Source organism: Garra rufa, chromosome 8 (assembly GCF_049309525.1).
Source record: "Garra rufa chromosome 8, GarRuf1.0, whole genome shotgun sequence".
NCBI classification, from domain to species: Eukaryota; Metazoa; Chordata; class Actinopteri; order Cypriniformes; family Cyprinidae; genus Garra; species Garra rufa.
In genome coordinates this window covers 23,365,425-23,389,861 of record NC_133368.1, presented here as the reverse complement: position 1 = coordinate 23,389,861, position 24,437 = coordinate 23,365,425, and the positions used below count along the sequence as shown (strand labels likewise).

Here is a 24,437-nt window from a genome sequence, read left to right as displayed (position 1 = left end):
CATTCTAATATTCTGATTTGCTTCAAAAACATTTATTATTATTATTATTATTATTATTATTATTATTATTATTATTATTATTATTATCTTGAAAACAGAGTACAATTTTTTTAGGTTTCTTTGATGAATAGAATAGAAACCTTTTATAACATTATAAATGTCTTTATCATCACTTCTGATCAATCAACAAATGTATTCATTTCTATCATTTCTGTATAATGTTACAAAAGCTTTTTATTTTAGATAAATGCTGATCTTTGGATCTTTCTATCTTTCTATTCATCCTGAACAAAATGTAGTCAACTTTTTAAAATATTGATAATAATAATAATAATAAAAATTAGTTGAGCAGCAAATCAGCATATTAGAATGATTTCTGAAGGATCGTGTGACACTGAAGACTGGAGCAATGATGCAAAAAAAAAAAATCTGCTTTGATCACAAGAATAATTTACATTTTAAAATATATTTAAATAGCAAACAGTTATTTTAAATAGTAAAAATATTTCAAAATGTCACTGTTTTTGCTGTACTTTGGATCAAATAAATGCAGGCTTGGTGAGCAGAAGAGACTTCTTTAAGAACATTAAAAATCTTACTGTTCAAAAACTTTTGACTGGTAGTGTATATGTCACAGTATAATAGTTAAAAAAAAAAAAACACACACACAAAGGCATAACATGCACGTGCCTAGACTGCTATTTTTTCCATTCTGCTTTGAACCCCATATGTATGCAGTCAATCTTGATGTTGTCTTGCAGGGTATGTTTCTCACTCCTCAAGCTTTCCCATTTCCTTTGAAGTTTTTTTCTTTCCATGAGAATGCTTGACTGGATTCTTGTGGATAATTCACATTGCATATCCTGCAAAATAACCTGCTCACTTTTTGCTGCTCACGTTTTTTACAATAATTATATACATCGATTTCTATATTCTGCTTTTTAATTGATATTACTCAACAACATTAAGAAAGCTGAGGTGAAATTTTGAGATATTAGAGGTTATTGGGTGGTCCACGCCGCCTGAGGCTGAGACTAAAAATGACACAAATGTTCTTATTGTCATTTTGTTTTAAATACAGTCCTGTCATTCCTCATTTCACCGCAGACATTAGCTTTAAAGCCCTTATGCCTAATTGTAGAGGTTTTTACTGGCATGTTTTTGATGAACTGCTGTCTCAAAGCTTTCAAGTTTACACAAAGAAATTAAGTTGGCAAGTCTTCTTTATGGGTGGATGCTTTCCACAGGTTGTCTGTTTTGCAAAAACATAGGCGTATTCTTTCTTGATTGAAATGATGACAAGACCTTTTATTTTTATGCAACCACAGACTGCCATCCTATTCCCATCATTTCCTTGAACAGACATAGTGGTGTTATGTTTGGCCAATTTATGTTACTAATAATGTTCTTTGACATGATCTGTTAACTGAATCACAAGCTCCTCTGGTGTCAGGTGATCTTCAAATATTCCAAAGATGTCTGAAGTGTAGATGCTTACATGTAAACATGCACAAGAATTCAGAGCAGAGCTTGTTTTCCCCCATCTGATTAAACTCAGTCAAACTCTGTTTCTGTCTTGTTGGGAGATTGTGAGGTTTTGCCATCTGAGCCCCAAAGACAAAAGAGAGAGCAAATCCTTTCATGAACATTCCTAATTAGCCCCCGTTTGCCCTCTTATCCTGTTATGGTTTTGCTGGCCCAAAGTTCAAGGGAATCAAACTTACCCCACCCGCTTGGTTTTCTACAGCTGCCACAAGGATATTTTATCCCTTCTTCATCCTGACCACCCCACACGCCAAGACATTATTGTATCTGCCCTACCCTGCAAAGAGCTCAAGTCTTTTTCCTAGTTTCAAAAAGCGGGGTCACCGAACCCAAAGAGGGAGAGAAGATATGATACTGCAGAGGTCATCAGGATCTAGCTTCATCGGTTAAACCTAAATTTACAGGAGCAAAACAAATGAACTTGTAGAACTTGTAGAGAGCTAGTTCACCCTAAAATAAAATTCTATTCTATTATTTGCTTACCGGGGTTATTATACTTAACTAAACCTGAGGTTGTCATTACTTAAAAATAAAATAACCATTAACTGAAGTAAAATAAAATGTAAAAAGGGCAACATTTCTCATTTTAATTGAGTTTAACTTTAAACTAAAACTAAATTTGAAAAAAAAAAAAAATGTATATATACGCTACCAGTTTTTGAACAGTAAGATTTTTAATGTTTTTAAAGAAGTCTCTTCTGCTCACCAAGTCTGCATTTATTTGATCCAAAATACAGCAAAAAACGTGAAGTATTTTTACTATTTTAAATAACTGTTTTCTATTTGACTATATTTTAACATGTAATTTATTCCTGTGATCAAAGCTACATTTTCGGCATCATTACTCCAGTCTTCAGTGTCACATGGTCCTTCAGAAATCAATCATAATATACATTTTTTTTTTTTTTTTGAGAAATAAATGATAGAAATTAGTACTTTTGTGACCCTGGACCACAAAACCAGTCTTAAGTAGCACAGGTATATTTATAGCAATAGCCAAAATACACTGTATGGGTCAAAATTATAGATTTTTCTTTTATGCCAAAAATCATTAGCATATTAAGTAAAGATCAAGTTCCTAAAAGATATTTTGTGAATTTTCTACCATAAATATATATAAAACTTGATTTTTGATTAGTAATATGCATTGCTAAGAACTTCATTTGGACAACTTTCAAGGCGATTTTCTCAATATTTAGATTTTTTTGCACCCTCAGATTCCAGGTTTTCAAATAGTTGTATCTTAGCCAAACATTGTCCTATTTTAACAAACAATACGTCAATGGAAAGCTTATTTACTCAGCTTTCAGATGACTTAAGAATCTCAATTTCGACAAATTTACACTTGTGACTGGTTTTGCGGTCCAGGGTCACATTTAGCAGGGATGCTTTAAATTGATCAAAAGTGACGATTAAGTCATTTATAATGTTACAGAAGATTTCTAAATGTTTTTTGAGGAGCAAATATTCTATTTAAACTAGAAAACAGTTATTTTAAATAGTAAAAATATTTCAAAATTGTATTGTTTGTGCTGTACTTTGTATTAAATAAATGCAAGCTTCGATACATATATATAAGCAGTAAAATGATTTTGTTAAAAATAAATAAATACTTATTTTCATTCATTATTGAGACTTTCTTCAGTTGTATGACCCTGACGTTTTGATTTCAAGTCCACTCCAAAAATATGACAACAAATTTTATTTCAGATATTAAAATCATGATCATCATAAAAGAGGTGTATTCAAGTCATTGTATGAATTAATATTTTTCCCCCAACCTCATGCATGCAGCATATGGCACATTGTGTCATATTAATATTGTTCCAGCAGTGATCATTTTAAACAGAGACTCATTTCTGCATTGTAAAGCTGATTTTTAATTGTGTTAGCCTGAGCTACATGACCGATTGCTTGGATCTTTGAATGTGTCAAAAGACTGAAGAGGGGATTAACAATTATACAGCTGAACTGGACCACTTCAAACGAATAGTGCCAGATTAGTGTGTGTGTGTGTGTGTGTGTGTGTAGGATTTCAATTAGCTGGTGTGTGATTCTGATCCATCCTGACTCCTTTGGTTTTGGCCGGGTGCACTATAGGGCAGAGGCATTGCTCGATGCCATTTGGCTTGTGACAGCAGGACTCTGTTGAGAATGCATTGTGCTCTCAAATGAATGGAGAGGTGCAGCTTCATCTGTGTTGTTGTCCATTCTTGCATTGTGGCTTTCCAATGAACTCAGCTTCACAATAAACTGTTTTGAATGTTATGTGTGGCATAGATAAGGATTGTGATATTATCCTATCAGTCTCTTGTATTATACAGTTTCTAGTGTATAATTTCCTTCTAGACAAAATACTAAGATTCAGGTGTTTATGTCAGACTGGAAAAGAGCCACAACTTGCAGCTTCGCAGCTCTTCTTCTTTCGCTTCTCAAACCTGTGCGAAATCTGGTCCAACAAGTTTTGGAAGTCACAAGAGAGGATTTGCATTTCTTTCCCTCCATTAATGGGAGCAACTGCCATTCACAGGCCGATTCACAACCCAGAGTATCGTGTTTCTGACCCGAGTTAGTCTTACTCACCTGGCAGTGGCTCAGGCAGGAACTCCAGGGCCCTTGACCTGCTGGGAGCCTCCAGCCTCCTCCTACGGCTTCTTTCCTCCAACCTGCTGGGTCTGAGTCAGCCAGTGACCTGCAGTAATGAGATCACATGAATGTGACTAAATGTGTCATGCTGCACAGAGAGGAAGTCAGGCTTACATTTTGTATCACAGGTGCTAAACACTAAAATCAGCACTTTATTGTTTTAAAAGCTGCATAATACATGCAGTCAAATGACTAATGCTGCTTTTTTTTAAAGTGAATTGTTCTTTTTTTCCAACAATGGCTCAGTCAGAAAATCTGAAATTTCATTAGAAATGTAAACATTTATTATAGAACAGACCAAATAATCTATACTTTAATATCTGCATTATTTTTACAGCTCTGTGCAATTTATAATGTTACAAAAGCTTTCTATTTTAAATAGCCTAAATACTGTTCTAAAAAATATAAGGCAGCACTCTTCTACGGACACACATTTCCACCACTAAATAAAAAATTTAAAAAGGTTATTGCGACTTTTTATCTCACAATTCGGACTTTTTTGTCTTAGAATTCCAGGATACATTAGAATTAGTTTTTTTTTTTTTTTTTTTTTTCAGAATTGTGTATATATATAAACTCGCAATTGGGAGTTATAAAGTCAGAATTGCGAGATATAAACTTACAATTGCTAGAAAAAAATTCTGAATTGCTAGGTTAAAAAAAACCTCACAATTCTTTTTTCACGCAATTCTAACTTTATTTCTTTGAATTGTGAAATGTAAACTCAGAATTGCGAGTTATAAAGTGCAATTTTGAGGAGGAAAAATTTTTTTCTCAGAATTGAGATTATAGCTCACAATTATGATTTAGTAACTCGTAATTCTGACAAATAAAGTCACATTTGTGAGATATAAACTCGAGAAAAGAGAAAAAAGTCTGTTTATGTCTCTCAATTCTGACTTTATAACTCGCAGTTATGAGTTTATATCATGTAATTCTGAAAAAAAAAAGATTTGTGAGTTTATATCACACAATTTTAACGTCATTTCTCAAAGTTGCAAGTTTATATCTTACAATTCTGTTTACAACTCGCAATTGTGAGTTTATATCAAGTAATTCCAAGAAAAAAAGATTTGCGAGTTTATATCACGCAATTTTGACTTAATTTTTCAGAATTGCGAGTTTATCTCACAATTCTGACTTTATAACTCGCAATTCTGACTTTATATCACGTAATTCTAAGGAAAAAAAGATTTGTGACTTTATATCTCACAATTCTGTTTATAACTCGCAATTGTGAGTTTATATCAAGTAATTCTAAGAAAAAAAGATTTGCGAGTTTATATCACGCAATTTTGACTTAATTTTTCAGAATTGCGAGTTTATCTCACAATTCTGACTTTATAACTCGCAATTCTGACTTTATATCACGTAATTCTAAGGAAAAAAGATTTGCGAGTTTATATCTCACAATTCTGACTTTATAACTCACATTTGTGAGTTTATATCATGTAATTCTGACTCATTTTTCAGAACTGCTAGTTTATATTAAATAAAGTTAAATTCTGTCTTTTTAATTTGCAATTGTGAAAAAAAAGATTTGTGAGTGTATATCATGCAATTATGACTTTATAACTCACAAATGTGAGCTTATATCTCACAATTCTGAAGAAAAGGTCTATACGGCGAGTTTGTATCATGCAATTCTGAGAAAAAAAGGCAGAATTGTGAGATAAAAAGACACAATTCCTTTTTTTATTCAGTGCTGGAAATAGTACTTCCATAGTTTTTAACATTGATAATAATTAGAAATATTTCCTGAGCAGCAAATCAGCATATCAGAATGTTTTCTGACAGATCATGTGACACAAAAACACTATGTAATGGCTGCAGAAAATTCAGCTTTGCATCACAGGAATAAATTACATTTTAAAATATATTCAAATTAGAAAATAGGCGTTTTGAATTGTAATAATATTTCACAATATTACTATTTTTACTGTATTTTTTATTAAATAAATTCAGACTTTGTAAGCACAAAAGACTAAAAAGCTTTTAACAAATATATCTAATTTGTTTCTATTTTTATTTCAATATAGCAGCAAAGTTGATACGTAATGAAACTGAAAGTTTAATAGAGAACATTTGTTTTAGTAACTTAATGTAGTACAGTGTACAGATGTGATAATATCATACATAATGCACATGGATATTGTAGAGACAGGAAGTGAAGATCATTTTACATATAATTTTATGTTTGCTCTCATTGAAAGAGCATAAAAGATGTTTAAATGTGCCAGTGGTGGTATATGGACACGTTTATCTCTTCTTAGTAACTTTTGCCTCAAAAGCTTTTGCATTAAGAGGGTCAGAGATAAAATAACTTGCAGACAAAAGGTGCAAAAGGTCATTTGCTTCTGAACCAAGTTCGTGTTGTGCTAAAGTGTTTGCTCTCCTCCAGTTATGCTTTAATGCAGCGTGATCCTCTTCAACACTCTCCAAACAACAGAATAGTCTGCTTAAACTTACCGTCAACCGCAGTTTCCATTTTCCAGAGCGACTCGCAGGCGTATAGACTTTGATGACAGGTATTGCTCATGGCAGGCACCTGGCAAAGCTTTAGAGGAGATGGGGCACTGAAGTTCAACCTCAGGCGCTTCCTGATTGGTCTGGACGGTTGCCTTTGAATGTCAGAGTAATTATTATGTGCCTTGTTTGGAAACTTAAGTATTTCAATTAAATATTTCACTTGTTTTACTGGCATCAATTGCAGTTGTCATTATGGCGATTAGAATGTCAACACATGAAATGAAAATTATTCAAATAGTTATGAAGAAAATGCCTGCTGGACTTGAAGTGCCACATAAAGGAACATTAATATATATTACTATATTTAAAATGTATTTTCTTCCTGTGATGCGAAGCTGAATCTTTAACAGCTATTAGTCCAGCCTTTAGTGTCACACGATTCTTTAGAAATCATTCTATGCTGATTTGCTGCTCAAGAAATAGTGTTGAATTAATGTACAAAACCTTTTGTGACATTATACATGTCTTATTGACTCCAAACTTTTGAACGGTAGATCATGCCAAGTATACAGTCCTTCACTGTTTTTGGTGATTTCTTATCACCCATGTTCTCAGAGTTGTGGCCTGGGCAGCTGGTGCTTGAAAGTCTTGGACACAAGACTCCCCAATAACAGATAAAGCTGAATAAGATGCCTCTGGTCTGAGGACACCTGTGTGTTGAAACTAAATACATCTTTTCTTATCAGTAGCATGTCTTTTTGTTACTCTGGGCTTTCCTTCATTCACTCTTCATGTTAGACTCTCATACAGGGCTTGATTTTATCAGAGCTTCAGATTTTTTTCACCTGCAGGCATGCTCTCTAGCTAGAGTAAGAATGAGGTTAATCAGCAAGTTTTTCATGCAATAAATAACTTTGCATTGGCTATTTAGGTGTTCGACTTTTTTAGTTGGCCAGATAATATATCTAGCCATTTACTTAAAGCCTTTTCTTCTGTGGAACACAAAACGTATTTTATATATTTTCCAAATCTTCTGTGGACTGGATTTATGGTGCATTTTTCTTTTTTGGATCTTGACAGATGCTGATTTTCCATTTGCTATTATTGTTTGGAAAAAAAGCAGCATAATAATTTTCTAAACAACTCATTTTGTGTTTTCCTGAAACAGTTATGCAGGTTTGGAACAACATTTTTGGATAGACTATCCCCTTAACCTTTTCTCTTGATTGCACAAATGTGTCATTAACTGTCATTAATTAAATTACTTTTATGCACTACCATTTATTTAAAATAACTGTTTTCTATTTAAATCTATTTTAAAATGTAATTTATTCCTGTGATCAAAGCATAATTACTTTAGTTTTCATTATCATAATCCTTCGGAAATCATTCTAATATGCTGATTTGCTGTTTAAGAAACTTTTTTTTAATTATTATTATTATTATTATCAATATTTAAAACAGTTTAGTACATTTTTTTCAGGATTCCTTGATGAATGGAAAGACTCCAAATATCAGCATTTATCTGTAATAAAAAGCTTTTGTAACATTATACAATATATCATTAAAACACTCTTAGTTAAATTAATACTTTTATTTAGCAAGGATGCTTTAAATTGATCAAAAGTAATGATAAAGACATTTATAATGTTACAAAAGATTTCAGGTAAATGCTGTAAAAATATATATATCTGAATAAAACCTGAAAAAATGATACTCAGCTGTTTTTAACAGAATAATAATAACTGTGAGCAGCAAATCTGAATATTAGAATGATTTCTGATGAATCATGTGACTGACATAACGATGCTAAAAATTCAGCTTTGAAATCACAGGAATAAATTGCATTTTAAAATATAATCATGTAGAAAACAGTTGTTTTAAATAGTTAAAATATTTCCAAATTGAACTGTTTTGCTGTACTGAAATAAATGCAGGCTTGGTGAGCAGAAGAGAAAACATTAAAAATCTTACTGTTCAAAAACTTTTGACTGGTAGTGTACATACAGCGTTTCAATTAAAGATTTATCGCCATACATCAGCCATGTTATCTCTATTTATCATCCACATGAAACACATTTTCACGTGTTAAGTTCTTACTAGTATAATACTGAAAGCCCAGGGGAAAATCCAATTCATTACCTTCATACTTAACTTATTATAGAGGTCACCACATTTATCAAAGGTGTGTCAAAACATACTTAAATTGTTTGTTGACATTCCCATTCGACGAACAGCTTGTGGGACCAGTCTGCAGCTAAAAACGAAAAACGATATGTACTTCTGTGCTCCTTTTCAATACCGCCTTAGACCTTCAGCGGTGAAAAGGATCACTTTGAGGAAACCTGATGCACTCTAACATGGCTGTGCTGTGCCACTCTACATTGTCTGAGAGGTCAGGAGCTACACAGCAACAGGAGCTCAAGGCTACCCGGTGTCGGTCTGTTTAATCATTTTTCTGAGACCAGCATGGCTAACACAATAAACAGGAGGAAATCAGTTTTTCCCGCCTCAGACAGGAAATCCATTATAATCCTACTTTAGAGACTCTTATCAGTGACTGTCTTTAAAGGGCTTTTTACAATATGTGATAGAAGTCTCAGTTGTCCCCTGAATGTGTCTGTGAGGTTTCAGCTCCACAGATCATTTATTATATCGTTTTGAAAATGCCTATTTTGGGTGGAAGCAGAAACACATTTTTGTGCTCTCTCTTTAAATGCAAATGAGCTGTGGGTCCCCGCCCCCTTTTCCAGAATAGAGCTGTGCCTTTAAAACTAAAGATGCTAAAAATCATGTGTTTGGTTTTGATTATCATGTCTATCATGCTGAAATCATGCATTTTAAACCATATTAGTTAACTAACATCTGATATACGTTTTTTTGAGTGCATACATCCTGAGGCAAGCATAGAAAGTGTGAGTACAAAACTTGTTTAGGGGCGGTAATATTATAATAAGATCCCCTTTCTGCATCACGCAGAGAAAGGCTTACTAAAAAAAGTACTGGGTTGTTTTTGTCACGTTTTCTAGGTTGTTAGATACACTGGGGACCCGATTATAGCACTTAAACATGGAAAAAAGTCTGACTTTGTACTGCATGATGCAGAGAAAGAAAGAAAAAATCACTATTATTATACAGTTATAAGGGTTTTGGTTCTCACACGTCTGTGTTCACAGAGATACGCTGGGATTGTTGCTCATGAGTAAATGAGGAATTACTTGCTAAACCAAAGGAAGGTCTAATAATCCTTATTAATGAATCACAGAAAGTACCAAAGAAGTGGCTACACTTTGAAGATTTGCTTTCTTGCCTTTCAGGTTCAGATCTGTAAGTGAATGAACTGGTGGAGATAAAAAAAATTAATAAAAATGGCAAGTTCAGGCTTAAATATTGAACTTCTGCACAGTACTTGCAATGTCATTTTTTATGTGTTTATTAAATATTACAAGTCTAGAAAAGGAGCTGTTTTGGTATGGCATGCTGTAAATTAAGCAAACATCTCATGAAGAGAGCACTCTGATTCTCTGATATACCTGATGATTAAAATATGTGACCCTGGACCACAAAACCTATGGAGGACCAGAAGTGTCACGGAAATAGTAATAAAGCATTTCATTCATTAATAACCAATTGTACAATAAAAATAGACATTAATAATGTGTTAACAAATTAACTAATTCATCTGTAAATTAATTGACTACATTGGAAAGTAATTCATCTTTTTTAATGAGCAATAAAAGCAGTAATTATAAAAAGAATTTATGGATGAAATATTAATCCATCAATACATTTTATAAATTATATTTTATTTACAAAAAAAACAACATAAACATAAAACACTCAATAAATTCAGCATTTAAAAATGCATTTACGAATTCATAAATAAAAAGTGGAATTTCACATTGTATTTGAAAATGCAATTTAAAAGGGGAAATAAGTAAATGGATTTACAAACTGAATTACAAATGTAGGTTTAGTCAGGCAATTAAAAGGGCAATTCCTCGCTGTCTTTCCTTTATAAATTAGCTATTTGATTTGCTTAATCATTTAGTTTCTCCTTTTAGTCTCTCCCTTTAGCATTTCTGTGACTCTTTGGGTCTTGCGCACTGGTGAAAATGCAAATTTGCCAATTGGTGGGATGGATGTAACAAGCTCTCTACTTAAAAACCAGTCTTAAGTAGCACGGGAATATTTGTAGCAATAGCCAAAAATACACTGTATGGGTCAAAATGATCAATTTTTCTTTTACGCCAATAATCATTGGGATATTAAGTAAAATCATTCATTTCAAAAGTTGCATCTCAGCCAAATACTACCAAACCTTATTTATTCAGCTTTTAGATTTTCTGAATTTTGCAAAAAATTTGGGATCCATTTGAAACTGTTTTTTGGTTTAGACATTTTTTTACTTGTTTTAAGTAGTCCTAAGGTTACTCTGTTAAACTGAATAGCTTTCTCATGCTCGGTTTCATGAGTCAGCTTTTTTTCATAGGGAATTCAATTTGTGAGTTGTAAACAAAGTTAGGGAAATTGATTCACCAAAATGAATGGATTGATTACTGGCTGGCTCGCCATCTGACTCTGTGAAGAGCGCACACAAAGCGGTTTAGTCAAGCACTTCTGAAAAATGTGTAATCTGCCCCAGCTTTCGTTTCAGTAACGTAAACCACAGAGCTCTGTGTCTAAGCCATTTGCTTTTCTCCAGGCTTATTTTAGTCTTTCAGAAGGATTTTTGTTGATCAAGTATAGCACCAAAAAGCGGCATAGATCCTTCTCATTTATCAACTTTTGTAAAACTTTTTAAGTTCATTTAAATAAATGTAAATAATTAAAATAAATGTGCATTTTGTTAATTTAATTTAATCCTGTTTAATAGACTGTAAATATATAGCTCTTCATTTTGTGGTGTCCATCAAAGATGTTTCATTGTGAGCATGGCATTCAGTAATTGAAAACAATAGATAAGTGTTTGTTCTGCTGCCAAGCACCAAAGCGAACGGTTAAGAGGTTCACTGTTGCCGAGGGTCAGGACATTGGCAGGCTGCTGACATTGTCATTGATATAATGAAGCACTTGCTGGAATAACAAGCATGCCTCTTTGTGTCCGGTGTTTTGAAGAGGGATAACACTGCTTTTGACCAGCTTTAATCCTATAGAGTTTCCTTTCTATCTTCAGCAGATGTTTCTGGAATCCCTTGTTAAACTTCATTTATTTGGCTCCTATAGTTAAACCATTTTGTATGACTCTGGTTTTATGTTTTTTAATAAATGGTTGTTTTGTTAACAGGTGCCGTGTTGGATCTGGGTATCTGCTCATGTGAGTTTTTCTCCAGCTATGGAACCCTGGCCTCTCATGGCCTGGGGCCTAATGCTGACCGCCATCACCGGCTGGATCAAAGCGGTTCAATCGAGGGACTTCACAGAAAAAGATATTATTTTTCTCCATCCCTCAAGTAAGTATTTCTTCTTTGTTCTTAGATTCTGCCAAAGCCTTGAAAATGAAATCTATGTTTTATTAGGTCATCTAGCAGATCAAAAGGGTCAGACATCAGTTGTCAGTCATGACTTCTATAGATCCGTTAAAGGCTGGTGTGGAGCTGTGAGACCTTTAGGCTCTGAACGCAGATTTATTTCAAATGTGGTGTGCTGGATTTTATATTGTGTCGTAATAATTGGCTTTGAGGCTGTATCAGTGCTTGAGCATCGAGTTAGTGATCTGTAGCTAAACTCAGCATCTCAGCTGACACACCAGCTGTGTTAAGATACCCCACCTAGAAATTCATGGATTGCCCACCATGCCGGCTGATACAAAATCAATTGTTCAGAGCATGTGGCATTGGCAATGGCGCCATGGGTCAGCGTTGCCTCTCTGCCTGAGACTTTTTTCTTCTTTGGGCCTTGTTTAATTTGCATCTTGAAATTTATGGGAGAATGGCTAATTATTTTACCAAAAAAAGAGGGATCATACAAAATGTGTTTTATTTTATATTTAGTACTGACCTGAATAAGATATTTCACATAAAAGACATTTACATATTGTCCACAAGAGAAAATAATAGTTGAATTTATAAAAAATGTCTTAATACTGGGTTGTTACCTGAATGATCCACAGCTGTGTTTTTGTTTTGTTTAGTGATGGTTCACTGGTTTGTCCTGAACAGTTAAACTGCCTGCTGTTCTTCAGAAAAATCCTTCAGGTCCCACAAGTTCTCTGGTTTTTTGGCATTTTTGTTTATTTGAACCTTTTCCAACAATGACTGTATGATTTTGAGATCCATCATTTGACACTAAGGACAACTGAGGGACTCTTATGCATCTTTTACAGAAAGTTAAAACGCTCACTGATGCTGCAGAAGGAAACACAACACATTAAGAGCCGGGGGTATAAAATTTTGAACAGAATGAAGATGTGTACATTTTTATTATTTTTTTTGCCTAAATGTCATACTGTTGTCATTTAGTACTGCCCTTCAGAAGCTACAAAAGATACTTTCCAAGAAAAATAAGTTAGATTTACTGATCTTCAAATTCAAAAACTTTTCACCCCCGGCACTTAGTGCATTATTTCCTACTGGAGCATCAGTGAGTGTTTGAACCTTCTGTAATAGTTGCATATGAGTCTCTCAGTTGTCCTCAGTGTGAAAAGATGGATCTTATAATCATACAGTCATTGTTGGAAAGGGTTCAAATACACAAAAATGCTTGAAAACCAAAGACTTTGTGGGACCTGAAAGGAAAGGATTTTTTTTGAAGAACAGCAGACAGTTTAACTGTTCAGGACAAACAAGTGACTTGTGAAAAAATATTACTAAATTTAAAAAAACAGCTGTGGATCATTCAGGAAACAACATAGTATTTTCATAGGATTTTATTAGGAATATCAAGAAGTGTATGCAAACTTTTGAACAGGGTCATTTTTATGAATTCAGCTATTATTTTCTCTTATGGACTATAAGTAAATGTCTTGTGAAATATCTTATTCAGTTCAGTACTAAATAAAAAAATAAAAAATAAATTAACAATGTAACATTTCTTCAGACGGTTTTTTACACTTTTCACCTTGATTTGTTAAAATTTTTGCAGTCTATAGTGCTCCAAATCGGCCCAGTCTAACCGATTAGTACAGCCCAAAACATGACAATGATTGACCATTTTCAGCAGCGATAATCAGCAAAATATGCAAGTTTTGTTCAGTTCAGTGCCATTGTTTACATTCAGTGCCTCCAATATGGCCGATTGATGACGCGTCGTAAAAACACTCATTTTCCTATCCACCTTTTTCCTGAACACAGAAGTCTCGCCTGACTGAAACAATGCCTTACATTTCCGATCGAATGGTGTTTCTATTCAAATTAACGTATTTTCTGAGCCAATAATGTAATGTTAACTCAGTTTAATGAGTTGGAAGATGACAGGTTAGCTGCATTGAAAACAAATGAAGGCACAAATATACAGCGCTCTCACAATCGGGGCGAAGTTTGCGGGATTTCGTCCACAAAATGATAAGAGCACATGTTTTTAACATATTATTTTATTACTTCACACACAGTATTTTAACTTAAGCACTGCAAGCCATGTTCGTATCTTTTGTCATTGTTTATGCAAGGTATACAGCGCCGGACAGATTTGCTGGTACGCAAAACAAGTACTTTACAGGAATTCCTTAAGCTTATTGTTGCTACTGTGGCAGCCAACAAAAGCACAGCTTAACCGTGTGCACACTTTTATATTTAATTATAAAAAAATTTCAGTTTAATTAATTCAGTCAATCTTTTTCACCCCGCTTTAACATGGATTTCTACGGAGACCAAAACACGAGAGCACCCAAACCTATATTAGAATCCTTCATGTTGCTGCTCAGGAAAAAGGTGGATATACTGTACATTTATATTTGAATATACTGATATTCTATGCTTTATATGTTAGTTAATGACTTACAATGAAAGTTACAATAATTTACCCAGTACATATTTTAATATGTAATGTCTCAGAATCAGTTGGTTACATGTGGTAATGTTCAAGTACAATTTGGCCATAAAGAGCAAAGAGAGCAAAGGTTTGTTTCAGTTCTGCTGAGAGAATTAATCTGTGAAATCCCAAACTCTTTCATCACAGTGAGCAGGACCTCCCAAAATCCTTTTAGCTGTGTGCCGGCTCTCCAGTGTGCAGCTGGAGATATCCGTATCTGCTCAATGTCCCAGCGGGGATTGAGTGTGTGCGTGTGTGTGTGTGCATGTGTGTGAGTGTGTGCGTGTGTGTGTGTGTGTGTGTGAGAGAGAGGTTAAAACAAATCAGTTCTTGTGAGATCCCAAAATAGTTTGTTACCAGCAGCAATTTCGTGACCTGCTGATATCCAGCTGTTGCATATTGATGTAGAGGATTTATGATTATGATGGAGTTCATTGTGTTTCAACGCTCCAGATGGCAGTTGTGGATTTACAACCCCATGAGATCATTCAGAAACAAACACACTCCAGCTACTTAGCGCAGTTAGGACTACTTTACTATGAGTGTTTACAGGCACAACAAAACGCTGGTGGCTGTCAAAAATCAGCGTGTTCTAAAAGCTGAAAAAGTCAAAAGCATGTTTGCTTTGGATTATGCTACAAATAATAAAAAATTAAACAGACACCCCCACAAGACATGCATATGTAAGTACCTGGAGGAGAAATGTACAATGTTATAATGACATAGACACCCAATGTTTTGCTGTTGCTTTAACTAAAATGTTTCTCTCACCTGTTTAAGTCTGTGCTATCGCTACTGTATCTAAGAGAGGTTACAGTCCGTTGTATCATTGTAATAATTATTTAGTGACCACTTTTATAAGAGTCAAAAGAATTTGACGGAGTTAACAGTAAAACTTAGAGATCAAAAATGAACTACTAAGCTCTGTTCGCCTGTACAGAGCTATTTAAAGACCTCAGAAGTAATAACACATCAGGTCTGTCTGGATGAATGAATGGCTTGTTTAAAATAGTCACTTGATCAGATTCTTAAACGGTTGCTGGGTGAGGTCAACAAAAGGTTTTTCTTCTTAAAACTTTAAAACAAAAAGGGACTGATGTTTCTATTTCATGTGAGCTGTGTAATCTGATTGAGGAGTTCCAGAAAGAGAAAAAGCACAGTGTGTTTCCAAGAGCTTTTTTCACCTAAGAGTTAACAGCATATGCTGGTGGAGAAGCACTTGATTAGACTGTGTCTCAGTCTTTATGGCAGGTGTTCCTGGTAATTAGGAAACACAGATACATTAAATATTTCATGAGTTTGATTTATTTAAAAATGCAATGCATGGCATTTTATCTAATCTATAAGCACAGTGTGTAAATCGTAATGTTAGATGAAAATGTTTGACTTGCTCCATAGAGGGACAAAATGTATATTTTTACATATTGTGTTATTTACATCACACTACTATGGAAGTATTTCCACCACTAAATAAATAAATGAATGAATAAATTAAAAAAGGTAATTGCAAGTTTTTTTCCTCAGAATAGTAAGTTTATATCTTGCAATTCTGGCTTTATAAATCACAATTATAACTCAAGAAAAAAAGGCAGAATTGTTAAGTTTGTATCATGCAATTCTGAGATAAAAAGTCAGAATTGTGAGATAAAAAGTCTAAAAAAGGTAATTGCAAGTTTTTTTCCTCAGAATAGTAAGTTTATATCTTGCAATTCTGGCTTTATAAATCACAATTATAACTCAAGAAAAAAAGGCAGAATTGTTAAGTTTGTATCATGCAATTCTGAGATAAAAAGTCAGAATTGTGAGATAAAAAGTCGCAATAACTTTATTTTTAGATTTTTTCATTTTTTATTCATTTTCCGCCACTGAAAAAAAAAGGTAATTCCGACTTTTTATCTCACAATTCTGATCTTTTTTTTTTTTTTTTTCAGAATTGCGTGTTTATAACTCACAATTCTGACTTTACAAATCGCAATTATAACTTGATAAAAAAAGTCGGAATTGCCAGTTTGTATCATGCAATTCTGAGAAAAATTCTGAAAAAGTAAGATTTGTGAGATATTAAATTAGTGTGAATTTATCTCAAAATTCTGACTTTTTTCTCAGAATTGCGTGATACAAACTCTTAATTCTGACCATTTTCTCAGAATTGTGATATAAACTCAAATTAGACTTATAAATTCAGAATTGCATTGGCGCCAATAGCCTTGTGGTCAGTGTGCCAACATATGGTGCAGTTGTGAGATAAAAAAATCGTTTTTTAAAAAATGTTATTCAGTGGCAGAAATGGGCTTCCATAGAAACGGACTTCCATACAACACTGATATTTTCACAGCAAGAAAATATTTTTTAATTAATGTTTTTGGGGGGAAAAAATGTGTAAAGCACTGCACATTATGCCAACACACAATCAACTGAAGAAAAAATACTTTTAATAAGCAAGAATGCATTAAATTGATCAAAAGTGACTTTTCCTTTGTTACAAAAAAACTCTGTGAAATAAATGCTGTTTTTTTAACTTTCTATTCATGAAAGAATCCTAAAACAAAAGTATTTCTGCAAAAGTATTAAGCAGCACAATTGTTTTCTACATTGATAATAATGAAATGTCTTTTAAGCACCCAATTGTGTGTGTGTGTGTGTGTGTGTGTGTGTGTGTGTGTGCGTGTGTGTGTGTGTGTGTGTGTGTGTGTGTGTGTGTGTGTATTTTTAAAAAAGAATAAAATAGTGCAGCCTTTGTGAGCATTAGAGACTTATAAAATAAATCAAAAACAAAAAAAGCCTTTGTTCCACAAAGTTTTCAGTTTCGTCATTACCAAATACACTAGTAAACATTTGAGGTGAATTAAAACCTTTCATCAAAGTTACCCGTTCTTATCTTAGGACAACTTTAACTTTTTTTGATCCACTTCAAAAGCTGACTACTGTAATTTCCAGTCTGTTTACATTGATTCTTCTTCTCGTGTCATCTGTTTTCCCAGCAACTCCATATCCAGGAGGATTTAAATGTTTTACTTGTGAAGATGCAACTGACAACTACGAATGCAACCGCTGGGCTCCAGATCTCTACTGTCCACGAGGTACCAACATCTCCATAACCTCTCTCATATTACAGAACAGCTTCTTTGAAAGACTAGCCATTTCTCTTTGTCTTGCAGTATGTGTCTTGAAACAAAAGTACAATATTTTTGTCCTTCCATTAAACAACAACAACAAAAAAGCCCTGGCTTTTTTTTAAATAAGCCACAATCTATAATGAATTAGTGACTGTGTATTTAGTAATACAATAAATAGTAATGGTGCAGTGCTGTTAAAAAGCATTCAGTGAATACGATGCAGGGTCAATATGTTTCAGGCCCTTGCTCCATATGTATTCAGTAGATGTTTTTGCCATGAATAGCCTTCCATATAAGGAGTCCTGTTCTGTGTTGGGTCTGATTTACAGCAGCGTGTTAATGACTCAGGAGCTGTAACCCCTTACAGACACTCATTCCTTCAGTAAAGCACATGCTGCTGCAGATCATCTGCACTTTTGCAGGGCATGGTGCGTTTAGTGTTTCCACATAGTTCTTAAATATTGTGCAATATTGTGTAATGCTCACATTTCAGGGGCACTTATTAAAGATTTTTTAAGTGGTTGAGGGCGAGTTTTGTAATATCCGATGCAAAAAAATCCCTGGAGGAATATTGGTGCTTAACTGAAATCTGACTCTTTTATTAGTCAGAATTTAAAGCTGTCTTTTGCGATGTGTTTCCTTGAGGAAACTAAGTGAAGCCTCTTTGTAACTTTTAGAGAGCAGATATTGCTACACACAACATAAGATGAGCTGGGATGGAAACACAGTGTTGGTAACAAAGCGTTGTGTAGCGCTGGAAGACTGTCTTGCAGCAGGATGCTCTGAGATGGACCATGAAGGAAACAAGGTGAGATACAACTTATGTTTCAGACCAAATCCATCCACATTCATCTTCTCATCTCACTTTACATATCCTCTTGAAGTGATCTTAAAGAAAACATGTTAAGTGGTTGATAAACACATTTTTGACCGCCTCTGCTGCCTGTAGGATACGGCTCAGTCATCGACACTAAACTCAGCTCTTTAGTTAATCCATTTATCCTCTCAAGTGATTTCGCCGCAGATGAGATAAAGTTGTGAGTTATGCTGCCTTCTCTCTGTAATCCTTCTTTGAGTAATCCTTGCTGAAAGGTGCGCCTGGTCACTCCCTAAACTCTCTGTGTCTTACCTTTTACCTCTAGCACAGGACAGGAGTTATGCAGAGGGCAGGGGGCAGATGTGAGAAGGCCAGATTGAGAGATAAATGCGGTGTAAAGATGCCACAGCTACACTAAACAGGAAAATTTAGAAGTTGAAGGTTCATTCTCAGGTTAAAACGGGTTTAATTTGCTTGTGTTTGTCTGAAGGGATTTTCTTCCCTCTAGGTAAACTTTAAATAATGAATGTTTACCGTTTATGTTCAGACAGGTGACGTTGAGCCTTTTATTACAGTGCAGTACTGTACTGACATTCTGGCTTAATCCTAATAATGGGATTACACTTCAGGAACTGTTGATTCAGCACAAAACACTTAACGCAAAGTTCGTTTTCTAGAAAATATCATTCTGAGGTGTGCTGTTCATTTTTGTCAACTTTTAGAAATTTGAGATGATAAATTGTCCTCTCTCCAAATTTGGCCTCTTTACACAGCTGAGTTAAAGGATTAGTTCACTTCCAGAAAAAAAAATTCCTAATAATTTACTCACCTCCATGTCATCCAAGATGTTCATGTCTTTTTTTTTTCTTCAGTCGCAAAGAAATTAAGGTTTTTGAGGAAATCATTCTAGGATTTTTCTCCATATAGTGGACTTAAATGGTGCTCAACGGTTCGCAGTCCAAATTGCAGTTTCAAAGGGCTCTACATGATCCCAGCTAATGAAATAAGGGACTTATCTACTGAAATAATCTATCATTTTCTATATAAAAAAAAATTTAAATATACTTTTTAACCACAAATGCCCACTAGCTCAACTTCATGCGTTACATAGTCACGTTGGAAAGGTCACGTGTGATGTTGGTGGAAATACCTAGTGTTTACAAAGTAAAATGTGCAAAAAAAGATACAAAAAAAGATAAAACAACGATGTTGGACTATTTTAAAGTTAGAGTTTTTCGCCCTACCCTACCTTTCTGAACAGGAGTACACAGACGAGGAACTAACCACGTGTGATTTGATTAAGCAACGTGATTATGTATTGCTACGCTTATCGAGACAAGCATTTGGTTAAAAAATATATACATTCGGGGTTTTTTTTTGTTTGTTTTTTTTAAATGACTGATTGTTTCACTAGATAAGACTCTTATTTCTCGGCTAGGATCATGTAGAGCCCCTTTGAAGCTGCACTGAAACTGCAATTTAGACATTCAACCATTTGGTGCCCATTGAAGTCCACTGTATTGAGAAAACTGGAACCTGGAACTTTTTTCTTCAAAAACCTTCATTTCCTTTCAACTGTAGAAAGAAAGACTTGAACATCTTGGATGACATGGGCGTGAGTAAATTATCAGGAAATTGTCATTCTGGAAGTGAACTTATACTTCAAGGTTACTCTGTGCCTTCCTAAAATTCTTTGATAAGATGTAGGCTTACTGTGGACAAAATAAACTAAATTGTTTCTCATTTGTCTCGCCTCAACCCCTTATTATAAAGTATACTTACATATTTTTGTAAAAGTGAATTTATGCCACTTCTAAGTGGCATTAAAGTAAATTTATGTATGCGTTTTAATTGTTTCTCTATATAAACATTTACTAAACAGATGTATTTTACTGAGTCTCACTGCTATTTCAGTGTCTCATCCATGAGTGGCCCATTTTTTAAACTCTGTGCTAGTTAAAGCGATTTTTGATGCAGTTTATGAACCAATCAGAAGGCACCGGAGCAGTGCAAGCAGCACAAATATATATATATATATATATATATATATATATATATATATATATATATATATACAGGGCTCGCAAAATTTCAAAATTTCTGGTAGCCCTTCGGGCAGGTACTCTTCAGATTTTGGTAGCCCGAAAAAATTTTTTAACTAGCCCAAATAAAAATAAAAAATACACAAATATAAACAAATATCAAGAAAGTAATTTTATTTCATTATATTTATTTCATTAAGTGTATCTGCAGAATTTTTAAATTTTAATTTAAAGCAATTCATATCCCTTTTTAAGATCTGCAAAATTAAAATAAACTGTAATGGGATTCGGACAATGTAAAGTAGAACATTAAGCCATCAAATGGCATGATTTAAAATTCAGATACAGTTTCACACAAAAACAAAATATGTTACACTATGGCATTTCATCCTTTATAACATTAAAAGGGATGAATTGAGTATACAATTTATAATATTTATTTAAAATATTACTGTACTTGTTTATATTTTTAGAAGGCACCTTAACTTTTTACATTTACAACTCTGTGTTTGCTGCATAAAAACATGGGTCGATAATTGCAATCATTTGACATCTTTAAATATACTCTAAAAGTACTAGTTACCCCAAAAATTTACTCAAGTAAATGTAACGAAGTAAATGTAATTCGTTACTACCCACCTCTGGTCACAAATAAAGAATTTGTTCACAAATTTGAATACATTTCTGGCCATGGTTTATTATTTTGTTTCCTCATTTTGGTGAAATCATCGCCATGTTGTACTAATTTGTCCCCTTGTTTTGATTTAAAGGGATGGTTCACCCAAAAAGGAAAATTCTGTTATTAATACCTCATCCTCATGTCGTTCCAAACATGTAAGACCTTTGTTCATCTTTGGAACACAGATTAAGATGTTTTTGATGAAATCCAAGAGCTTTCTGACCCTCCATAGACAACGACACAACTGACACGTTTAAGGCTCAGAAAGGTAGTAAGGACATCCATAAAATAGTCAAATAGTCAACCTTATTTTTTGAATCTACAAGAATACTTTTTGGGCGCTAAGAAAACAAAAATAACGACTATATTAAACGATTTCCTCTCTTCTCTGTCAGTCTTCGACGCGGTTGCATTGCTATCTATGTAGGGTCAAAAAGCTCTTGGATATTTTTCTAAAATATCTTACTTTGTATTCTGAAGATAAACAAAGGTCTTACAGGTTTGGAAAGACATGAGGGTGAGTTACAAATGAATAAGTTGTTGAAACATGTGGCCACAGCAGTTTTTTTCCCCCACTTGCTTATAATCAAGTTAACTATTTTAATATCAGCAGCTTTATTAACAGTAGCTTTTATTTCTGCTGTTTGTTTATTTAGTTATTTTTTCGTTATTCACAAAAGAATTGCTTTCTGTGCTTCTTTACTATTCGTTAGCACTGTTTTCACACACTGGCATTCATTCAGGAAGTGTACTTTTTTTTTTTTTGTCATTGAACAGTTTTGTAAATGATCACTTTCTTAATCTGTTTATTGTTTTTCTCTATGTAGGTGTGTATATCCTGTTGTGAAGGGAACATCTGTAACATGGCCCTCCCAAGAAACGAAACTGACGCCATCTTTGCCACCACGTCTCCTATTAACGAGAGCGTTCATCCGGCACAGAGTCCCACACTGCTGCTTTCTGTCTCTATCATCAGCCTGATGCTCCACAGTATTAACTGAGATAATCACCCAGATTGGAATAAACATTAATGGCAGTAATTTAGGAAACCATTGACTTGTACCAGTCAGCTGTGGGCTTCACCTTTTTCAAAATGAAGTGTTAGTTCTTGGACTTTTTATTTCTTATGAATCCTATACTAATATTCAATATGAAAAAAAGAAAAAGATAATTGGTGGTTTCCCTGAAGCTGAGTGGACTTGTCTAATAGTTGGGATCTAGGTTTTTTGCAATGGATGTGGGATGGGGATATTTATGGCAAAACTGACACAAACCTGTACATTTTTTTGCTTTGAGTTAATGTGAGTTATGTTTTATACATTTGTATAGTTATATTTATTTTTTTATTCATCCATTTTTATAGGGAGCTGAACTGTGTTGTTGGCTGTAGGTATGAACATTAGGGGTCAAGCTACGTGAATTTTCCACCTACCCCTCTCGTCAATGTTAGAGTATTTTTGTCATCATGGAAAAGGGCTTGGCACCTATAGGAACCGAGTTCAGCATGTCATCCAGCATTCCTCAATCCTATAAAAAGAACATTCTCTGTTAGTTTTGCACTGTGTATGTGTGTCATAATGCAACATGTATTCCTAAAGCACTTGTGTACAGATTGTCATGTGAAAGTGTAGTGACTAGCATTGAACGTCCATATAGCCTACAGTGAAGGGCTTTAATATTATTATATATACATATATATATATATGTTTCTACACATTTGTCAGTCCATTGTTGTGTACTGTAATGTTTCCTAATCATAATTCCTGGCTGACTGTGCAATCAGCAAAAAGTGTTGAGTCTGCAGCAACAGTGTTATTTTTTTCAGGCGTTATGATTTGTTTAGGCGATCTGCCCGGCTGTAAATGAAGCTATTTCCTGTTTCTTCTCTGTCTTTTGTTGAGTTATGAAAAGTATTGTAACATTCACTGAAATCATTCTGTTCACTTCAGTACAATATAAAGGGCATGGTGATCACAGAAGGGCTCAAAACCTTTACTCAGGTAATTATGGACCAGTTAGTGCCAGTTTAGCAATGCTCAAAACACCTTTAACCTGAGTAGACTTGGCCAAACTATCATATGCATTAAACATGTCTCTGAATGTGCTGATGTAAAATCAGCTCTCATTAGTTCAGATTTATAACATTATGTACATTAAAAGGTTTTTAAATCAGTTTTTACTCTCAGCTTCTCTATAATAAAAATACAGATTTGTAATAGGGTTGCATGAACTTTTTATACTTACAAAATTGTGAATGCTGCATGCCATCGTGTGCCAAGGCTTCTTATAAATGTAGATATTTTTTTCTACGCTTGTTTGTAATATCCCTGTATATTCTCGTGTATATAATTTTGTACATGTTTTTAAATCACACCTTTGGAGTACATTGGTAACACTTGTGTGGTCTCTTACCTGTGTTGTATGTATTGCATTTAAATGTTTACTGATGTTTTGTTTACTGATAATAAAAATATTCTAAAAAAATTAAGTTGTTTTGGCTCAAATATATACATCATGATTCAACATGAAAATCAAGGGACTTTGTTAATGTTCTCTTCAAATGATGTTTGTACTAGCTATTCACACAAAAGATATATTCCTGTATTTTTCCATTTTCCACTCAACCCTTACATCCACTGTTGATTTTCCACTCAAAAAGTCAAAGGTAAACTTTCTAATTTTGGTGTGTATTTCCGTTTTTTACTTTTATGATAATAGTAAACCATTCAGAGTTCATAACCGATAACAGTGCCAGAGTAAACTGTAAAATACATACATACCAGGTGCGTTTCCTCCATGTAGGCAAGGGAGGCAGTCTCTCCTTATAAAACAACATAAATAGTATGACATAAAATAATAATAAAATTAAAATCTTTATCAAAAGTAAAACTTGCAGGTAAAGTTGCAGCGGGAGTCTGTCTCTCTTGTCTCCCCTGAGTCCATTGAGTTTTACCAGACCCCCTGAATCCATGGGTTCCTTGGGGAGAATAATTGGGGAAAATAACAACTTTATAGTTTTAACAAGAATTAACCTATTTAATTTATAATTTATACAATGAATACTATGCAGCATATATATATTTTTTATCTATTTTATTTTACTTTTTTTGTTTTGTACTAATATTCTTCAGATTCATCTGTAGTCAACAAACTGG

General features: G+C 34.0%; 1 protein-coding gene across 1 annotated transcript in view; it reads left to right on the top strand.

Annotated features, from left to right (window-relative positions):
* The window catches only part of lypd6 (LY6/PLAUR domain containing 6), a 27,743-nt gene extending 4,010 nt beyond the window's left edge, over positions 1 to 23,733 (top strand). Inside the window, exons 2-5 of the mRNA XM_073846191.1 lie at positions 11,948 to 12,113; positions 17,610 to 17,708; positions 18,422 to 18,552; positions 22,110 to 23,733. Of these exons, the coding sequence (XP_073702292.1) occupies positions 11,996 to 12,113; positions 17,610 to 17,708; positions 18,422 to 18,552; positions 22,110 to 22,283 (522 nt within the window). The 5' untranslated portion in view covers positions 11,948 to 11,995 and the 3' untranslated portion in view covers positions 22,284 to 23,733. The remainder of the gene's footprint in view (positions 1 to 11,947; positions 12,114 to 17,609; positions 17,709 to 18,421; positions 18,553 to 22,109) is intronic.
* The last annotated feature ends 704 nt before the right edge of the window (positions 23,734 to 24,437 follow it).